The 18152-nt window shown below is 56.8% G+C and overlaps 1 protein-coding gene and 1 non-coding gene across 14 annotated transcripts in view; both read right to left on the bottom strand.

Moving 5' to 3' along the window:
- KMT2D (lysine methyltransferase 2D) overlaps nucleotides 1-18152 on the bottom strand; it is a 40119-nt gene that overhangs the window by 10482 nt on the left and 11485 nt on the right. For 3 of the 13 annotated variants that reach the window (XM_059886906.1, XM_024992458.2, XM_059886914.1), the window contains exons 13-42: nucleotides 17452-17565; nucleotides 16994-17104; nucleotides 16349-16453; nucleotides 15475-15656; nucleotides 15159-15323; nucleotides 14956-15065; nucleotides 14815-14862; nucleotides 13931-14152; nucleotides 13297-13416; nucleotides 13096-13209; nucleotides 12751-12881; nucleotides 12517-12664; nucleotides 12268-12333; nucleotides 11974-12084; nucleotides 11677-11814; nucleotides 11488-11572; nucleotides 11014-11255; nucleotides 10844-10917; nucleotides 10582-10632; nucleotides 8647-10458; nucleotides 8380-8559; nucleotides 8166-8302; nucleotides 6086-7947; nucleotides 4413-4536; nucleotides 4182-4266; nucleotides 4010-4091; nucleotides 3686-3918; nucleotides 625-3585; nucleotides 349-489; nucleotides 57-224 (exon numbers count right to left, since the gene is read on the bottom strand). In XM_059886906.1, the coding sequence (XP_059742889.1) occupies nucleotides 57-224; nucleotides 349-489; nucleotides 625-3585; nucleotides 3686-3918; nucleotides 4010-4091; nucleotides 4182-4266; nucleotides 4413-4536; nucleotides 6086-7947; nucleotides 8166-8302; nucleotides 8380-8559; nucleotides 8647-10458; nucleotides 10582-10632; nucleotides 10844-10917; nucleotides 11014-11255; nucleotides 11488-11572; nucleotides 11677-11814; nucleotides 11974-12084; nucleotides 12268-12333; nucleotides 12517-12664; nucleotides 12751-12881; nucleotides 13096-13209; nucleotides 13297-13416; nucleotides 13931-14152; nucleotides 14815-14862; nucleotides 14956-15065; nucleotides 15159-15323; nucleotides 15475-15656; nucleotides 16349-16453; nucleotides 16994-17104; nucleotides 17452-17565 (10122 nt within the window). The remainder of the gene's footprint in view (nucleotides 1-56; nucleotides 225-348; nucleotides 490-624; nucleotides 3586-3685; nucleotides 3919-4009; nucleotides 4092-4181; nucleotides 4267-4412; nucleotides 4537-6085; nucleotides 7948-8165; nucleotides 8303-8379; nucleotides 8560-8646; nucleotides 10459-10581; nucleotides 10633-10843; nucleotides 10918-11013; nucleotides 11256-11487; nucleotides 11573-11676; nucleotides 11815-11973; nucleotides 12085-12267; nucleotides 12334-12516; nucleotides 12665-12750; nucleotides 12882-13095; nucleotides 13210-13296; nucleotides 13417-13930; nucleotides 14153-14814; nucleotides 14863-14955; nucleotides 15066-15158; nucleotides 15324-15474; nucleotides 15657-16348; nucleotides 16454-16993; nucleotides 17105-17451; nucleotides 17566-18152) is intronic. The other 10 variants (XM_059886910.1, XM_024992461.2, XM_059886912.1 and 7 more) reach the window with 8 other exon arrangements.
- On the bottom strand, nucleotides 3921-3994 carry MIR2426 (microRNA mir-2426). The gene has a single exon (NR_031000.1). It is a non-coding gene; the product is annotated as a microRNA mir-2426 (primary transcript).

The following is an 18152-nucleotide window of genomic DNA, read 5'->3' as shown; positions in this document are numbered from 1 at the left end:
AACTCCACCTCCCCAAGAACCTCATCATCCCCAAAAGGTACTGCCATTTTTCTGACCTTGGTAAGCAGCTGGGAATAGTAGTCAGGGCCCGTGGGCAGCACCCCACTTCCAAAGGCCCCCCTCAGCTGGCACTGCCCACTGATCGGGCAGCCGCTGCCAAAGGGAGCAAAGAGGCTAAAATTGGCGGTGATGGTAGGCTCCGTGAGGGGCAACAGGGACAGCTCCTAGAAGGGGAAAGATGACAAGGTTGGAATCCTGCAGCATGTACCTCTCTGCTACTGCACAGCTGGGGGCCAGGCTGCCCCCTTATCCTGGGATGGGACCAGGGGACTGGCTCCTGGGGGTCACCTGTTTCAGCTGTTTCAGCAAGGCCTCGCTGGCCCTGACCCCGTCCTCCTTCCGCAGCTTCTTTCGGGAGCTCACCAACCTGTCGCTTGCCTTCTGTACCCGCTTGGGCTTCGGTGTCAAAGGCTTCCTTGCTGCTGTATCCTAAGTCGGACAAACCCACAGTGAAGGCCACCGTGCCCCTCAGCGCCCTCACCTCTTGTTTCACCCAGACCTGCTCGCTCTGCCCCTGGGCTCCAGGCCCCACAAAGTCTGCTCCACTCTAACTGGAGTACTCACCTCCTTGGTGCTGGGGGTACCCTGTGGTTTCTGCTCCAGCCCAGCAAGCTTGCTGTCAATGTGCCCGTTGATCTCAGCTCGCAGCCCCTCAGGCCCCCGCCCAGTGCTGAGTTGCACATTCTTTGCTCGTAGAAGCTTCTGCAAGAGCAGATGCCCAGCTTCTGAGCGGGGCCCTGCCAGCAGGAGGTGGTTGCTGGTACCTGGTGCCCCCACAGGCTCCCCGTTGGCCTCCCTCTTCACCGCCTGGGACCCCAGGGCACACGGCTCTTCCCGAGGCTCCTGCTTGATGTTGAGATGCGGTGGCTCAGGTACCACCTGCCCATTCACCTGGTCCAGATGCCCAGGTACCAGGCTGCTTTGCTCCAGCTTCTGGGCTTCCGCTAGGTGGTCTGGGGGGTCCCAAGGTCCCAGTCCCTTGCCAAAGAAGGTATCCGCAAGCTGGGCAGCAGCAGGTGAGACCCTCCCAGGAGGAAGCTCCAAGGGTGGCCCCTGGGGCTTGGGGGTTCCTGGCTGGGTGGTAGGGAGCTGGGCCTCTGAGGGGAGCTGGGAGCTAGGGGAAGGTAATTGGGAGGAAGGTCTCTTTGGCTCTTGGGGGCTGGATGGTGGAGGTGTGGGATGGACAGGGCCAAGAACTGGTCCTGTGGATAAGGCTCCTTGTGGGGCGGGGAGTCGGGGTGGGCCCTGAGGTCGAAGCCCGGCCCCTAGCTCCTGAAGAGGGCCTGTCTGGGATCCAGGGAAGCCCCCAAGTTGGGGCTGGCGGCCCAGGAGGCCTTGGAGGGGAGAGGGCTGGGTCCCAGGCTCCTGGTATGGTGGGGCCTGGCGTGCTGCCTGACTCTGCTGTAGCTGCCGCTGCATGAGAAGTGCATGGAGCTGCTGCTGCTGCTGAGGACTCAAATGCCGCAGCTGTGGGTTTTTGGCCAGGACTCCTTGGAGCTGTGCCCGAAGCTGACCCACTGTAGGCATGACCCCAGCCCCTGGCAGGCTCTGCCCAGACTGCGGGACAGATCCCGGCTTGGCAGGCTGTGGCCCTATGTTATTTTGCATGGGCCGCTCTAGTCCAAGGGGCTGTTGGGAGCTCAGAAGGTTCTGGGTCACGGATCCAGGCTGTTCCCCTAAGGAAACAGAGGATTGGGCCAGTAGGTGGGGCACAGACGAGGCCTCAGATGATCCACTGCCTGGTTGCCCATGGCTTCCTGCGCCTGCTGTGTGGAGCAAGTTAACCGGCGGCTGCTGTTGTCCTGGGAGCCTCAGAGGTGGCTGCAGCTGCAGAGAGTTGGGCTGAGGCTGGGCCTGGGGCTGGACAAGAAGGAGTTGTGAGTCCCCAGACAGTGAGGGCTTCACCTCTCCTGGTTCAGGGGCCACGGACTCTGGTACAGTCCCCATTGGTAAGGGCCCTCCCTGATGTGTGGAGGACCCCTCACTGGCCTCTGAAGGAAGAGCTGTCTCTACAATGCTTTGTTCCTTGCCCGTTAGGATAAGGGTTGGGCCCAGGGCTCCGGGGCTAGAAAAGTGTTGCAGAGGCTTGGCTGGCATGCCAGGGCCAAGTGTCATCTGTTGCTGCTGCTGTTGCTGTTGAGGAGACAGTAAAGCTCGACTCTGGCTCAAGAGGCCTATCTGCTGCTGCTGTTGAAGCTGCTGCTGCTGCTGCTGCTGTTGAAGCTGCTGCTGCTGCTGTTGAAGCTGCTGCTGCTGCTGCTGTTGTTGAAGCTGCTGTTGCTGCTGTTGTTGAAGCTGCTGTTGCTGCTGCTGTTGTTGAAGCTGCTGTTGCTGCTGCTGTTGTTGAAGCTGCTGTTGCTGCTGTTGCTGTTGAAGCTGCTGTTGCTGCTGCTGCTGCTGTTGTAGCTGCTGTTGCTGCTGCTGCTGTTGTAGCTGCTGTTGCTGCTGCTGCTGCTGTAACTGCTGCTGCTGCTGTTGTAGCTGCTGTTGCTGCTGCTGTTGTTGAAGTTGTTGCTGCTGTTGTTGAAGCTGTTGGTGTTGTTGAAGTTGCTGCTGCTGCTGCTGCTGTTGCAACTGTTGCTGCTGCAAGGCAGCCATGGGCTGAGCGCCCACTTTGGGCTGCCCACTGTGTGGCATCAGACCCTGTTGAAGATGGGAAAGCCCAGCCATGGATCCTTGCTGTTGGTGCTGTTGCTGCTGCTGCTGCTGGGATGTGACCAGCCGGTGTCCCATAAGGCCCTGACCCTGCTGTGCCATCTGGGGGGAACTTAGCACCCGTGGCTGGGTCAGGAGCACCTGTCTGTGAGGGCCCTGGGGGCCCAAAGCTCCAGGGTGTGGTTGCTGCTGCTGCAACACTGCAACCTGGGCAGGGCCCAGCATGCCCTGGGGTCCCGGGGGTGGTTGCGGGGACAGCTGCTGGACCAAGAGGCCCTGGTGGCTGCTGGGAGGCAGAAGGCCCTGGGGCTTGGGACCCAGAGCCTGGTTTGCCTGTACTCCCGGGCCCTGCTGCTGTTGCTGCTGGATTGCCACCTGTCCTAGGAGATGCTGCTGCTGCTGCTGTTGCAGTTTCTGGGCCAGCTGCATGCGCTGCTGTTGGAGCTGCAGCTGCCTTTCCTGTAAAAGCCTCGAGTCAGGTCCCAGGCCTCGAAGAGCAAGGTTGCCAGGGAAAAAGCCCCCTGAGGGGCCAGCCAAGGCCCCAGCTCCTCCAGAATGTTGCTGTTGCTGCTGTTGGGCCAGGGTGGTGTTGAGAAAGGGGCCACCAGGCTGTCCAGGTAGGGCCATGCCCCCAGGGGTCAGGCGAAGGCCTGCAGCTTGGCCCCCAGGGGGTCCTTGAGGTGGCTGCAGCCCATGGCCTGGGAGCAGCTGACCAGGAAGCTTGGTGAGTAGCCGGGGACTCTGGGAAGGGCTAAGGGCAAGTACGGCTGAGTGCTGCTGCTGTTGCTGCTGCTGCTGCTGTTGCTGCTGCTGCTGCTTATTCCGATATTCTGCCATTAGGTTAGTGTGCTCCTTCTGCTGCTTCCGGACCTAACACGGGAGGGTCAGGGAGGTCAGCAGGGAGGCTACCCACCAGTGCCACCCCTCTTCCCAAGTTCCTGGTTGCTAGGCTGAAGTCTGCCTTCCCTACCTGATCCAGCTGTTTCTGGATCTTGCTCTGTTGTTCTGTAACCAGCTTCAGCTTCTCAGCATCAGCCTCGGGGAACTCCCGGCCAGCCTTCTTGGCAGTGCGCTGCTTGGCACACAGGGCTTTCCGGGACTTGCGGTGCACCCCTATCTGCTCCTCTAGCACCTTCAGTTGCATTTGTAGGAGCTGCTGGGTATGGAACAGCCACTCCTCATACTGCCGCTGGTCAGCCTCATCTGGGAAAGGAAGTGGACCGGTGTCAGGGGATCCAAACCCCTCTTTCCCCAAGCCACTTCCTTGTACATTCCTCCCTATCACCATACTCACTGATTACTCCCTGGGCAAAAGTGGGTGGATTGGGACGAGGCTGGGAGGAGTCACCGGCACCCCGCTCCTGGGATGAGAAAGACTGCTGAAGGGTCATTGTTCTGTAACAGGCCCTAAGAAGTATGGCCCGAAGGCATTGGACCCAAGTTCCTGCTCCCACCAGACCATTTACCTGGCCACTCCCAGCTGCCACATGGTTCTGCAGATCACTGCCGGGCCCCCCTGAGAGCCTCTGAGCTAGCAGGGACACTTGCTGCCTGGAGTCCGCCAAAGCAAAGAGGATGAGTTAGTGATGCGGAAAGTTGAAGGGCAGAGAGGTGGGACAAGTAGGAAGGAGGATCATGAAGAATAGGGGAAGGACTGGAAAAGGAAAAAGCCAATGCTCCCACCTCATACCTCTTACCTGTTCATACCAGGTGCCACTCCAATGCTGCCCTGAGCCATCACCTTCTTGATGCCTTTCAAAGCCACCATCTTGGCCTTTGCAATTGGATCAATGATATCTTCTGCAGCAAATTTGTCCAGGTCTAGAGACAGAAGAGCCAAGTGAGCCTGGCATTGAGGTCAATGTTGCAACTCTTTGACTTCCACCAAGCCAAGCAGAACAATGGCATGGCATAGTGGAAAGACCACTGGACTAGAAGCCAGGTAGCATAGGTGACTCAATTCTGTTATTCACAGGACACATAGCTGTTTTTACTTGCATGGTGTTAGGAAAAGGTACTCAGTAAATATTTACTGAACCAATGCATTAAAGTCACTTCACCCCTATGAGCCTCAGTTTACTCTTCTATTTGACACAGATCATGATTCCTTATTCTGCTTATCTCATGGAGCTACTGAGAAGATCATATATGACCAGAATATGAGTTTACTTTATGACCTAGAAAACAATCTTCAAAAGTCATGTTCTTAGGACAACTAAGTGCAGCCCAAGAACCCAAGATATGGGCAGGGTGCCAAAGCCCAATGCCAGAGTTGCTTTGGCCACAACACACACCACCTACAAACCACTATTCTACCTGTTCAGGACACAGGGCAGAAAAAGAGAAACAAGCAGATACCAAATCATCCTAAAATCTTATACACTGCATATTTCTCCACTACTCAGAAAGCTTAACTGACTCCCTACTTTTAAGAAGATTAACCAAACACCTTCTCCTGGTTATTCTGAGGTGGTAAAACAGTTAAAAGGATATGAGGGCCAGGCTTCAAATTCCAGCTGTTAGTTGTATGATATTGAGCAAGTTAATCTTTCTGCCTCAGTTTTCTTTTCTATAATCTAAGATAATAATAGTACCTATTACATGTACACACTGCTGTATTTAAAATGGATAACCAACAAGGACCTACTGTACAGCACACAGAACTCTGCTCAATGTTATGTGGTGGCCAAGATGGGAGGGGACTTTGGGTGAGAATGGATGCATGTATATGTACGCCTGAGTCCCTTAGCTGTTCACCTGATGCTCTCCCAATACAAAATTAAAAGTTAAAAAAAAAAATAATGGTACCTATTTAATGTTTTTGTTGTGATGATATTACACAATAAATGCAAAGTCCTCAGCAGTGTTTAGCAGTCATTATTCAATAGATACTATTATAGTTTGAGGTCTTCTTCAATCTGGGCCCCCACCTTACCTCTCCAAAGTTAGGGCAGTGCCCACTCGCTTCCTTCCACAAAGCCTACCCCAGCCTAAGCAGTCCACTCATGGTCTCCAAATACACCTGACCTTCCTGCCACTAAGTCTCATTAAGTCTTTTACCAGGCCAACTACTTCTTGCACCACTCTGCTCCAAGTCCTAAGCTCTGGGTCTCACCACAGCTACAAGGACTCTGCTAATCAGACTTCAGGTGTCCATTCCATTCATTCACTCAAACATCTGAACACCTGCTAGATGCCAGGCACTATTCTCCCTTAAAAGGTACAGTGTTTCTGTCTACACCACTCTCTGTGTCCAGTCTCCTTAAACTAGGGAGTATCTTGGGTCTGCAACCTCAGAGAGAATTCAGTTAGTGGTAACCGTGATCACTCCTGAGTTACTAAGCCAGTCTCTCCCCCCAGCTGAGATTACCTGTATCAGGGAAAAAGCTGTTAGCCAACTGCTGCTGCATTGCCAGCTGCTGTGGTTTCATGCACATGGACGGTGGCACGGTACCCATTGGCTTCTGTGCCAGCACCGGCTGTGGGTTCTGCTGGGGCACCAAGCCTGCCTGTCCCCCATGCTGCCCACTTAGCATATGCCCTTGGTTGGATACCATGGCCATGGATGGGGCCAGGCGCTGCTGGAGGGCATGAGCTGGTGGCTGGTTGGGCATCAATGGTTGGGCCAAGCCTGGCTGTCGGGAGCCTCCAAGTCCCAGGGCAAGCTGCTGTTGAGGGCCAGCCAAACTGGGAGAAGAGCCCTCATGGGGCAAAGACACAGCCTGGCCAGGGCCTGGGGTGGACAGCAGGGAATGCTGCTGGGGCTGCTGCTGCTGCACAGGCTGCAGCTGCGCTGAAAGCTGCTGCTTCTTTTGCAGCTCTTTCTTCTCATGTTCCAACAGGTCCTCAATGAGCAGGGGTAACTCACTGGCTACCAGTGAGCTCTCCATCTTGTCCAGCTCATCCCCAGATGCATGTCCACCAGGCAAAGTCAGGGCCCCACTCTCTAGCTCAAACTTTTCCAGTAGGGAGGACCCTCCCGGGCCACTTAGTGGGCTGGGCGTCAGCAGGTGAGCTGGTGGTCCTCCTGTGGTCCCAAAGGGGACCTTCTCAGCTGTGTGCCCACTGCTAGAAAAAGGTCCTGTGCCCATTCGAGTGTCCCGGCTGCCCGTCACACTCTGACCTGGCTTCACCCCCAGGCCTAGGGAAGTGGTGACAGGTGCCAGCTCTGCCTTGGGGGTGGTAATGGTAAACTGGCAAGGGGAAGGGTGGCGCCCACCCTCCTCCACCTTGGGCTTCACCTCGGGAAGCCCTGACGCCAGACGGGGCTCAGAGGCATCAGCGGCCGGGGGAGGGCGCTCCTCGGGGCCGAAGGGTCCTGGCTCCACCCCTCGCAACAGAGCCTCTCGTTCAGCCTTTTCATTGGCCGACTCCACCAGCCTCAGATGCTCATTGAAGATGTCCTTCTTGTCCCCCGTGTCCAGCTCAGGGTCAGTATAGGCCAGCAAGTCAAACTCATCCCCATTGAGCAGGTCATCGAGGTGGGGATCATTGGTCTCCAGGTTCTCCAGAGTGCCCAGCTCGTCATCTCCCTTGGCCACATCCACGCCCAGGCCCAGGTGAGCCAGCTCCTCGTCGTCCTCCAAGGCCTTGTGGGCGTCAAAGTCATCATCCAGCTCAGGGTCCTCACAAGGTAGTTTTCCAGCTTCCAGGGTCAGAGGAGGGGGGCGGCCAAGCTCAGTACTGGAGGGGGGCCGGCTGACTAGCTCCAAGCCAGTGGGCAGGTTGGGACCCTTGGTGTGGGGCGTTGGATGGAGGCTGTTGTTCAGTTCAGGAGCTGGTGGGGCTGAAGGTTTCTGTGGGGGAAGGCCTGAGACTGCTAGGCCACGAAGCCCTTCAGGGGCCAGTCGGTGGGAATCCTCAGTTACAGGGTAAAAACGGGGTCTCTGTGGAGGTCCCTGACCGGGAAATGGAGGCCCCCCCGGTCCGAGTCCTTTCTGTACATTGTGCCGCAACTCAATGAACTGGGCAGGACCAGCTGGGCCAGGCACTGGTTCACCAGGGCCAGGCAGGCGGTTGGAAATTCCAGCCAAAGGGGAACCTAGGGTTTGGCGGCCAAGTTCAGGCCCAGGAGTTGATGGAAAGCGCGCAGACATGGTAAGTCGCATGGAAGCTGCTGCTGTTGCCTGTTGCTGCTGCTGCCACAGTTGCTGCTGCTGCTGCTGCTGTAAGGGCAGGGACCCAGGATACGGTGCTCGCTGATAGAAGGCTTGGGAGCCCCCCACCAATTGCCTGGAAGTATACGCAGTAGTAAGATAAAATCAGAATGAAAAAAGAACTAGAACATGGGCTTCCCTAAAGAAGGAAAGAATTAATGCAGTGAGGGGGAAGGAATGGGGAAGAAAAGAAAGTGATGCTGAGGATTAGAGAGACAGGAAAATCAGGGGCAGTGCACACTGGATACAATATACTCCCTTGATTTTTCCCCGAGGGAAGCCCAGGAGCCTCACCGGCTGTTAACATCCATAGAGGAAGGGGTGGCTGGTGGAGGCGGCCGGGAGAGTCGGTCATCACTGGGGAAAGCCCCTGGCCCCAGGATGGGGCCACCCAGCTTGCTTGGGGGCAGTCCCACAAGGCTGCTCTTGTCCTAGGAAAGATAAGGGTAGATGAAAGTGGGGCCACCTTCAGCATCTTGGATCCACCACCTCTTGCCACTCTACCTACCTGGGTCCCAGCAAAGGGGGTCTGGCCTCGACCCAGCTGCTCAAATGCGGGGCTACTAGGCTCAGCACCCCAGTTGCCTGGGGGTCCCACCGCTCCGGCAGCTGCCGCAGTCTCCTTCTCCTGCCGAAGGGTGTTGCGCTGCATCTGCTGCCGAATTAATAGCTCCCGTAGTCGCTGGCGCTGTGCAGGGTACAGACAAGATGGTAAGTCCATTGGACGAGCACCAAAGCCCAAAGGGCTGGCCCACAAACAGAGATGTCGACCCACCTGTCGCTGCTTCTCTAGTTCTGTCTGACTGAGGCCAGACATGCCTGGGTCCTGGGTACCTGAAAGCTCAGGTGCCGCCAAAGAGCTGCCCGTGCCAGCCCCTGGATCTTCTCGCTTCTCAACGGGAGAGGTGATGCCCGCCCGCTGTGTGGCCCCATGGGGCAGGCAGGGGAGGGGCCCATCGGGTGTGGGTTGGGGCAGGACTGACGGGGGGCGCAGTGGGGACGGCCCGTAGCCCTCTCCTGCGGGCCCGCTGCTGGGCCCCAGGGGGCTGCCCGATGGGCGGAAGTTCCCTGCGGCTACTGCGTAGTTTGTGCTTTGAGGCTTGCCCATGGTAGGGCCAGGCCCAAAATGGCTGTTGATCCCATGGGGTGGAGGGAGACCAGGCTGAGGGACAGGCGGCTTTAGGGGAGGCTCCCCGACCGCCTGAGGGAAAGTGAAACGCATGGGAGAAGGGGCGCCCACAAATGCACTGGTCCCAGGGGACCGGGCAAAATTCGGGGGTTGCACACTTGGGACCTTGGCATGGAGCTCACCTGCTGGCCCTGAGGGCAGGGCTGCTGGGAAACCCCCAGCCCCCAGCGGAGTGTGGGCTAGAGGCCCAGCCTTGAAGGCAACTTCAGAGGGCTGGGGGCGGGGGGGCTTATGCAATGGGGCAAATGGATCCCGGGACTGAGGGCGCGAGGGTGGACGGGAATAAGGGTCAGGGGATTGGAAGCGAGGGGTAACAGGGGATGGGCAGAAAGCCTCAGCAGACAGAGGACGGGGTGTCAATGGGGACTGGGAGCTGGACTGGGACTGGGGACTGGCGGGCACTCGGGAGAAAGGGTCAGAGGGCAGTGAGCGGGGAGGCAGGGCACAGCAGCTCTCAGGTGGTGGGGGTTGGGGCCGAGGCGTCAGCGGGGGCTGGGCGTAGGGGTCAGGGTAGGGACCAGGGCGAAAGATGTCTGAGTGGCTGGGAGGAGAAGGGGCCAAAGCCTGGGCAGGGGGTGGCTCCTGGGGCCTTAGGCCCAAGCCCGGGCTCTGGGGCTCTACCTGAGATGCCCGAGGGGTCAGGGGGGCTTTGAAGACATCAGGTGCCTTTAACTCCAGGCCACCCAGGTGGGGGCCTGAGGAGGGAGAGTCAACAAAGCCCAGGTTTGGGGGCCCATAGCTCGGAGAGGATCCCCCAAGCTCTTCCTTCTTCACCTCCAGGGCCTTCCGAGACTCCCCGAAAGGCAGGGGCGACAGCAGAGGCTCAGCAGCCTTGCTTCCCCCTCCTCCTGGGCTCTCAGGCACAGCCAGGTTGTCCAGGGAGGGGCAGCGGGGTTTGAGGAAGGGGTCAGGCGTGGAGGGCTGGTGTCGGGGGGTGCCAGGTGGGGTAGTATGGAACTCCCCTGGCTGGCCAGTCCCAGGACGAGATGAGGCGCCCAGCGTCGGGGGCGGTGCAGGGGCCCCAGTCGGACTAGGATAGGGAGGGTAGGTGGGTGGTGCTGTGGGGAAGCGGGGCTCCAGAGCATAGGCAGAGGCCAGTCCAAAGGGGTCCTGCGAAGGCACTTGGGCGGGCACCTGGGGCGGGAGCTTGAGGAAGAGCTCACCAGGCGAGTCGGGGCCGGGCACCGTGCCCGCCGGCGGCTTCAGGAACCCGTCCGCAGAGGTAGACAAGCCGGCGGGGGGAGTGGGGCTGCCAATGAAAATGGTGGGGGCAGCAGCAGGAGGTGGACTGCCCAGGGCCCCTGGCTGGGGGGGAATGCGGAGATGTAGGGCCGGTCGGTCAGTCTTGCGGGCCATGTCGCCCACCTTGGTCTGCTTGTTGATCTGGCTCTCAGCCTGCTACAGGAGGAGACCAGGCACAGAACAGTTAGGCTGCTGTAGGCAGGCCCTCTGACCCCCATCCTCAGGGAGGCTGCCCCACAACCAGACTTGGATGCCCCTGCGCACCCTGAGCCCACTCACCTTCTGCACCTTGTTGATGCGGTGAGCTGCCCGGTTATCTTTGGCCTTTTGCTGAGGAACAGAGGACACAGCCTGAGGCTGGGACTCAGTCTCAAGCCCAGTCCCACTCCCTCACCATGCCCTCACACTCCCCACACAGAAGCCAACCCCTACTGGCCCAGCTGCCATGAAAGTGGGAAGTAGAAGGAATGAAGGTGACTTTCCCGAAGACACGCTGCCTATGACTCATTTCCCACGCCACTCCAGGCTCCTTCTGTCTCACCAGGTAGGGGGCTTTATCAGCAGCTGGAACTTTTCTCCACAGCTTCATGATTTGTTTGCAGCGGCTTGACCAATCTGGAGGACAGAGACGACGTGTGAGAGAAGAACTGGCAGGTGACCCCTGCACTGGTCGTGTCGCAGGCTGTCTCCCTTGCTCTGTCCCACAGGTACCTGGGTAATCCTGCTTGAGACTGGGGAAGTTAATATTGGCGTACAGCACAGGTGAGATGGTGGAGAGCTGGCCCAACTCCTCGTCCTTCTCCCAGCGCTGAAGACTCCGCTGATTATAGGAGAGCCCGTCGCCCTCACCCTCCGTGGTGGGGGTGGTGGGGGTGGAGGGCGTGGTGCCCCCCGAGCCTGTCCAGGGGCTGTCTGGCTCACCGGGTTCCGGGCTAAAGAAGCCCCCGCGCTCCCTGGGGCGCAGGGGCAGAGAGTCACAGAGGGCAGGGATGCCAAGCCCACCCCAGACAAACTGCCCAGAGTCCCCAGGCTACTGCCCTGCCCCAACAGAAGACAGTCACTAGCAAGGCAGCAGAGGGAGGGAGGGGTTGCCACAGCAGCACCCGAGAGTCCAACATTCCCTCCCCCAGTGTGGCCCCACTGGAGGGAAGGGACTGCCCACAGAGGTTAAGCACAAATACCAACCTAGAATCCAGGAATGGGGACTGGCAGAGGCCCGGGTAAGAGTCCATTGGGCTGTTGGAGGGGAGATTGCCCAAAGGGAGTCCACCTACAAGAGGCATAGGATCAGAGAGAGGGAGCAAGCGGCCCAGTCTGGAGGCAGGCTTGATGGTACCTGCCCACCCAGTCTTCAAACCACCCCCATCGGCTCACCTTGAAGAAAGGGCCTCTGCAGCGGTGTCCGGCTGCCGTCCAGGCCAGGGGTTCCGCAACCCAGATGCTGCTCTCGTTCGGAACCCAGAACGTCCTTGAAAAGCTGCTGTAGGTCCTTGGATTCCATCTTAGGCAGTTCTGTGAGGGATCAAGGAAACATGCTGCTGAGGAAGACTAGGGGGCTCAGGGGATACCAGGGAAGGTGCCCATGACTCCCCACCAGAGGAGCTATATAAACGAGTCCCTCAGGCAGAGGAAAGGACCCTTATACATGAAGAGTGTGGGTCCCAGCCTCACCTTCTGTGGGAATCCTGTCTAAGTCAGAGCTAAGCATCCCTTCACCTGGGGTGCCTGGCTTCTCAGGGTCACTGGGCACCGGGGATGCCTTTATGCCACCATCCTCAGGTCCTGCAATTGCCAAGAAAAGCCCATCAGCTAAGGTCGGTGTGGAGGCACCACAATGGCCACTCTGGCAAGGACCACAGAAGGCCTGAAACACTTTACAGCCTCCAACCTTGATGGTGCTCAGGGGCAGAACAGGTTGACAGAAGCAAAACCAAGATGGCACCCAGTCCTCCCAGCAGCCCTCACCTGGTGTATCAGCCTTGCCCTCGGGGCCACGGGATTCTTCATCTGCAACATCCGGACCATCATCTCCTATGAGCAACAGCCCCACTTCAATCAAAGATGCCCAGAACAGGACCCCAGCACCAAGGCCAAGGCCCTTGGCCAATCCTCAACTCCTAGAGACCAGCCCATTTCCCACCAAAATCTCTTACCAGCTTCCAAGTACAAAGTGAAGTTGGACCCCTTCAGACTACCTTACCCCACATGACTGACCTTTCTGTGAGGTCGGGAGCTCCTTCCTCTCTGAGCCTCCATCGCCCTTGGCTTTGGGGGTTCCCAATCCAAAGCTTGGCCGGCCCACGCCAACTGCAAACAGGGCCTTCCGGCTCAGGTCCAGCAGCTCCTTCCCAAAGAAGGCTTCCTGTGGGAGGAAGCAGAAATAAATAGGCTTTCTCAGGCCCTGCAGGCCAGGAGCCTGGCCAGTGGCCCTCAGAGCCTAAGACCCACCTGCAGGTAAGCAGGGAACATGTCCTCCAGTTTGTTCTTCTTGCGCCCTCGCCGCTGCTGCTTCTTCTTTTCATCCCCATCGGCTAAGCCCTGGTCCACAGAGCCCTCGGCAGGCAGGTCGGCAGGCAACACTGAGGACCCAACAGGAGGGTCAGCCTCTCTGGGGACTGTGAACACGCTGCTCCCAGGTTGGCCTGGGGACACTTTTTGCCTATTCTCCCCCGACACCAATTGGGCCCACTACTTCCTTGACCCTTTGAGAGCACCCCTGCCCCCAGCCTCCCTGGCAATGTCCCACGGGTCCTGCGAGCCCCACCTTCTCCCAGGCCCCACTGGAGCCCTCACCCGTCTCACCCTCGTCGGGCTGCCCATCCCCACTCAACACCTCCGCCTGTGCAGCAGGCCCTTTTTTCACACGTGTGTGGGATTTCCGCTGTCGCACCATGAAACCACCGATGCCTGTAAGGAGGCAGGGCTGAGGCTAAGAAGCTGCTGGGGACCTGGTAAGCTGCCCCTCACCACCCCACCCACATCCCAGGGCCTCACCAGGCCGATAGGGTTTGCGTTTGCGTTTTTTGCTTTCCTCGGTCTCCTCTTTGCCAGGCTCTCCATCAGGGCTGACAGGACCCTCCAGTTTAATTTCGCACTCCATGTGCTCCACACTACCTGTGTATGGAGACAGAAGAGATGGAGACAGGTCAGAGGCTTGGATCCTTTGAACCCTGTCATCCTGTCAGTTAAGAACAGAGAACTGGGGACTCCCCAGATGGTCCAGTGGTTAAGAATCTGCCTGCCAATGCAGGGGACATGGGTTTGATCCCTGGTCCAGGAAGATCCCACACACCAAGGGGCAACTAAGCCTGTGAGCCACAACTACTAAAACCCGCACACCCTAGGGCCCATGCTCTGCAACAAGAGAAGCCACCACAATGAGAAGCCTGTCTACTGCAACTATAGAGTAGCCCCCACTCACAGCTACTAGAGAAAGTTCACGTGCAGCAACAAAGACAACACAGGCAAAACAAAAAAGAACAGTTGAGTTCCCTGTCACAGAGCCATCGGACAAGACCCACAGTGGCCCAAGGGTGACTGGGAGTGGCAATGCTGCCCTGACCCAACACTCAATTCTCACAGGCGTGATCCCAGAACTCTGGTGCTCCCCGAGATCCCCTAGGCTGACCTTCAGCCTTGAGCAGCTCATCCGTGTCCAGGTCACCATCCTTCTTGTCATCAGGGCCCAGGACCTCTGAAGGCTCAGCCCCCTCCAGCCCCGCCTCGCCTGGGAGGCCGGGCCGTCCACGCCTCTGACGCCGCTTGTGCAGAGGCGACATGGTCAGGTTACGCAGCACCGCCATGCCCGTTTCTGTCAGCCACACGCCCTCAAAGCGAAAGTACTGGGGCTCTGCACAAAGGGGGAAAGCACGTGACTCCATGGAGCCCCAGGGAAACTGGGACTCTGAGTTTCGGCCTAAGTCCCTAGCTGGGACAAGAGCAATGAGAGACAACAGACTGAAGTCCAGACTGGGGATCTGAGGGCTATAGAGAGACCACTGATAGGCACCAGCTGAGACCTGAGTGCTCTCTCAGTGACCCGAGGGGGTCTGAGAGACAGCGGCTGCTGAAGCTAGACTCTGCTCCTAATGAACCCTCAGGTCACCAAATATATTCTCTGGCTATATGGACCACCCCTCCTTGCCGAATGCCAGCTCATCGTGCCCCAGATGCCAGGAGCAGTGCCCACATCATGATGGATGGAGGTGGGAGAGCTCCTTCACTAAGGAAAAAGAGCAGGGTTCAGAAAGAGTTCTGTGCTCTCTGAAAATGAGAGTCTGGCTGTACAAAGGCCATGTTGGCTGGTGAATGGAATTCTGCCTGGAACCTAAAGGCCTTGAGTGTCACCACAACTTCACCACTGACCTACGGGGTGACCTTGGGCAGGTCACTCAACATCCCTGGGTCTTAGCTTTTTTTCTGTGAAAAATAAGATAAAATTGGGGGACTGGAGCTGGACTAAGTGTCTAAGGGTCTTCTCTGGCACTGGCATTCAGAATTACTGTGACTCACCAGGCTCTTTCACCTTCATAGGTACCAACTCTGGAGGTGCGACAGGTGCTGTGGAGAGGACAAACAGCTGGAGGCCCTGGCCCAGAGCAAAGCATCCCTGCGCTGACCCCTCCTCCCCTCTCCCTAGCACCCGGGACTCACCAGCAGGCTTGACCACGTAAGGCTGGCAGGAGACACAGTCGAAGCCCTCATCAGCTGCCTGCTCCACATCATCCTCTGTGAAGAGGCTCTCACAGCCAGCATGCATCCACCTGGTTGAAAGGAGACAGGAGGAGGTGAACAGAAACAACGAAAGGCTGAAAACAGCGGAGGGGGGCCTATCTGGGGGAGACGGGCACCCTCACCGTTCACAGTGGCGACACTGGATCAGCAGGTCCTCCTCCACGTAGGGGGCGTGACAGATAGGGCAGGTCACCAGGCTGGCACAGGGCCCGCAGTGTGTGTAACTATTCTGCCATTCACAGTGGAAGCCAGGGGAGGCGGCCCCACACTGCATACAAGACACACACCTGGTGGGGGCAGAAAGACAGACCCTCAATACTTGACCTACCCAGAGTACCCAAACCAGCCTGGCCTTCTAAACCCAGCCTCAGCCATGTATTCAACATCATACCCACTCTTAAACATGTCAGGCCCATCTGACGTTGCTAGTCTCCTTACCACTTGCACTTCCAGCCACCCTTGGGCACGGTGAGCAGTGGGGGGTCCAGGCAGTACGTGTGGTAGCTAATGTCACAGTCATCACAGAGCAGGAGGCGGGAGGGGTCTGAGGCCTGGCCACACACCTCGCACACGATGCACTCCACACAACGCCAGCCCTTCAGCAGCATCACCTTGGTGATCTGGTGCAGGAGATGGCAATTCCTCAGGGGGTGATGCAGAGGGCAGGGCAGACCTCTCCAGGGGTGCTGGGACTTATACAGGTGGGGCTGGAGGACCCCCATACCCAGGCCAGACCTTCATTTGAGCACAGGGAAGATACACGGAGCACCCTCACCCCTAAAATAGTGGCTCTTAAACTTAGGCTTCCAGGGATCTCCGCTGATCAAAGAACAGCCTCACCCAGCCACTGCCTGGTTAAGATCTTTCACTACCCAGGTTGTATTTCCCCCAGCTTTTCTTGAACATACTGCTCCAAGTCAGTGAATGTTAGCAGTGGACAAGTTCTAAATGTTAATGAAAACCCCAAAATGACTGATCATGCTTGAGTCAAAAACTGCTTTCTCTTTGTGAACATGTGTTTGGTGCTGATTTTATATTTTATATCCAGACCATGTTTTCTACTAGAAAAGTTCTCACAATTTATACAATGTACTCAATTATACTAGGAAGTCATGACCTATCACAAAGAAACTTATAAGACCACTATGTTTTCCAAAACATTTTTCCCAAGATGAATTTGACAGCCACTGGAAACTGAGGAACAAGTTCCATGACCAGTGACCACTTTAAGTAGAGTGGCCAGGAAAGAGACCTAGGATAAATAATAACTGATCCCATTCCCCAGACCAGATCTCTGGAGCTCTGAACTCACCTTGCTGTTGACACAGTAAGGGTGATAGCACTGAGAGCACTGGGAACAGGCAAGGAGGTGGCCCTCTGCCCCCCGGCCAAAGCTGCCACACACCACACACATGTCCTGGGGAAACACACAGAAACCCAAGTGTCCCGCCTCACATCCTCAGCACCACTCAGTCCCCGTGACTGACTATGACACTAATCTGACAGGAGAGAGTCAGAGAACCAAAAGCCTATCCCTGCATTAGGACACAGTGAGCCATCACAGGACCCTGCTCCTTCCTAGCCTGCCTGCTCGTCTGATCAGGTAATCTGAAATGATACAGCCTACCGTGGATAGAGGTAATGAGAAGTGAAAGACAAGGTGGGTGAAGACTGATCAGGATCACAGTAACTTACACGACAAATTCTGTAGCTTCAAGATTACTCATGTTCCTAGACTAGGAGCTTCAATAGAGCAGAAATTGTTTCTGCCTTTTTCACTGCTACATTCCCTGCTCCCAGTTCAGTGTCAAGCTCATTTTCTAGTATTCCAAGAAGTAGGTCTTTGGTTTTCCTCATTTACCCTCCCATCAAAACACATATATCCAAATGCCATCCTGGCATTCAGTCTGCCAGGTGTTACTGCTGAAGATGGGACTACTTGAGTCAAGTACAGTACCTGCATTAGCACAAATTTGTCTGTGTTGGAGAAGAGAACCACAGTATTTTGCATGGTATCATCATCATCGTCTTCTTCCTCCTTGCTGGGAGAGCTATCGATATCAGCAACCTTATAGGCAGAGAGTTGTGCAAAGTGAGGCAGCTAAATCTGCCCCGACTAAGCTGCTTTCCTCTTTGGTGTTGGGGGAAGGCGGCATAAACCCCCGGCTAAGATGAAGGCCAGGAGCCAGGACTAAGAAGCAGAAGAACACCCCAGCTCCCAAACTGGGCCTCAGCCCAACATCACATTTCAGAGAAGCCTGGGGACCAAGAGGACAGAAGGAGCACAGACATAGCTGGACAGGCCCTAGGCTAGCAGGCAGGCAGAGCGTGCAGGGGACTGGCAGGATTTAAAGGGTGTTTAATCTTGAAGGGGCCAGCTGAAGCATGTTTGGGGGATGGGAGGCCTCTCCTTACTACCAGAGTCTCAATGGAAGAAGTAGTTGATTTTAGCCGGGCCCGTCCTCTCCCACGTCCTCCATGTGCTCCTCCACGTGGCCGGCGTCTCCCTGGGAAACTACTGCTGCGACCCTGAGTGAGGGAAATGGGTGATTACAGGAGAAGTAGAGGGCTAACAGGTGGGGTCCATAGGCTTATCGGCAAGAGAAGAGACAAAGGGACAGAGCATGGCAGGTAACAAAGACCAGGCTTCCCAGTCAGGGCCAGAGAGGAAGCCCAAACTCTAGGGTAGCAACAGGTAGAAGCTCTGGTCCAAACCACTCCTGATCTTCCAAGAAAGAGTGGCCAACATAGTACTATACAGTAAGAAAAAAAGAGTAGCTTGAGAGATCTGAGTTTCTAGTACCGATTCTATTGACTGAGGAACCAAGAACCTGGGCAAGTTATTTTCCCCTCTGTTATTGGTGTTCTCTTTAATAAAATAACAAGATGAACTCAAGAATCTCTGAGAACCTGCTGCTGCTGCTGCTGCTAAGTCGCTTCAGCCGTGTCCGACTCTGTGCGACCCCATAGACGGCAGCCCAGCAGGCTCCTCCGTCCCTGGGATTCTCCAGGCAAGAACACTGGAGTGGGTTGCCATTTCCTTCTCCAATGGAAGAAAGTGAAAAGTGAAAGTGAAGTTGCTCAGTCGTGTCCGACTCTTAGCGACACCATGGACT

Source organism: Bos taurus, chromosome 5 (assembly GCF_002263795.3).
Source record: "Bos taurus isolate L1 Dominette 01449 registration number 42190680 breed Hereford chromosome 5, ARS-UCD2.0, whole genome shotgun sequence".
Taxonomy (NCBI): domain Eukaryota; kingdom Metazoa; phylum Chordata; class Mammalia; order Artiodactyla; family Bovidae; genus Bos; species Bos taurus.
The sequence above is the reverse complement of the archived record's forward strand: the minus strand, read 5'-3'. Positions and strand labels throughout refer to the sequence as shown.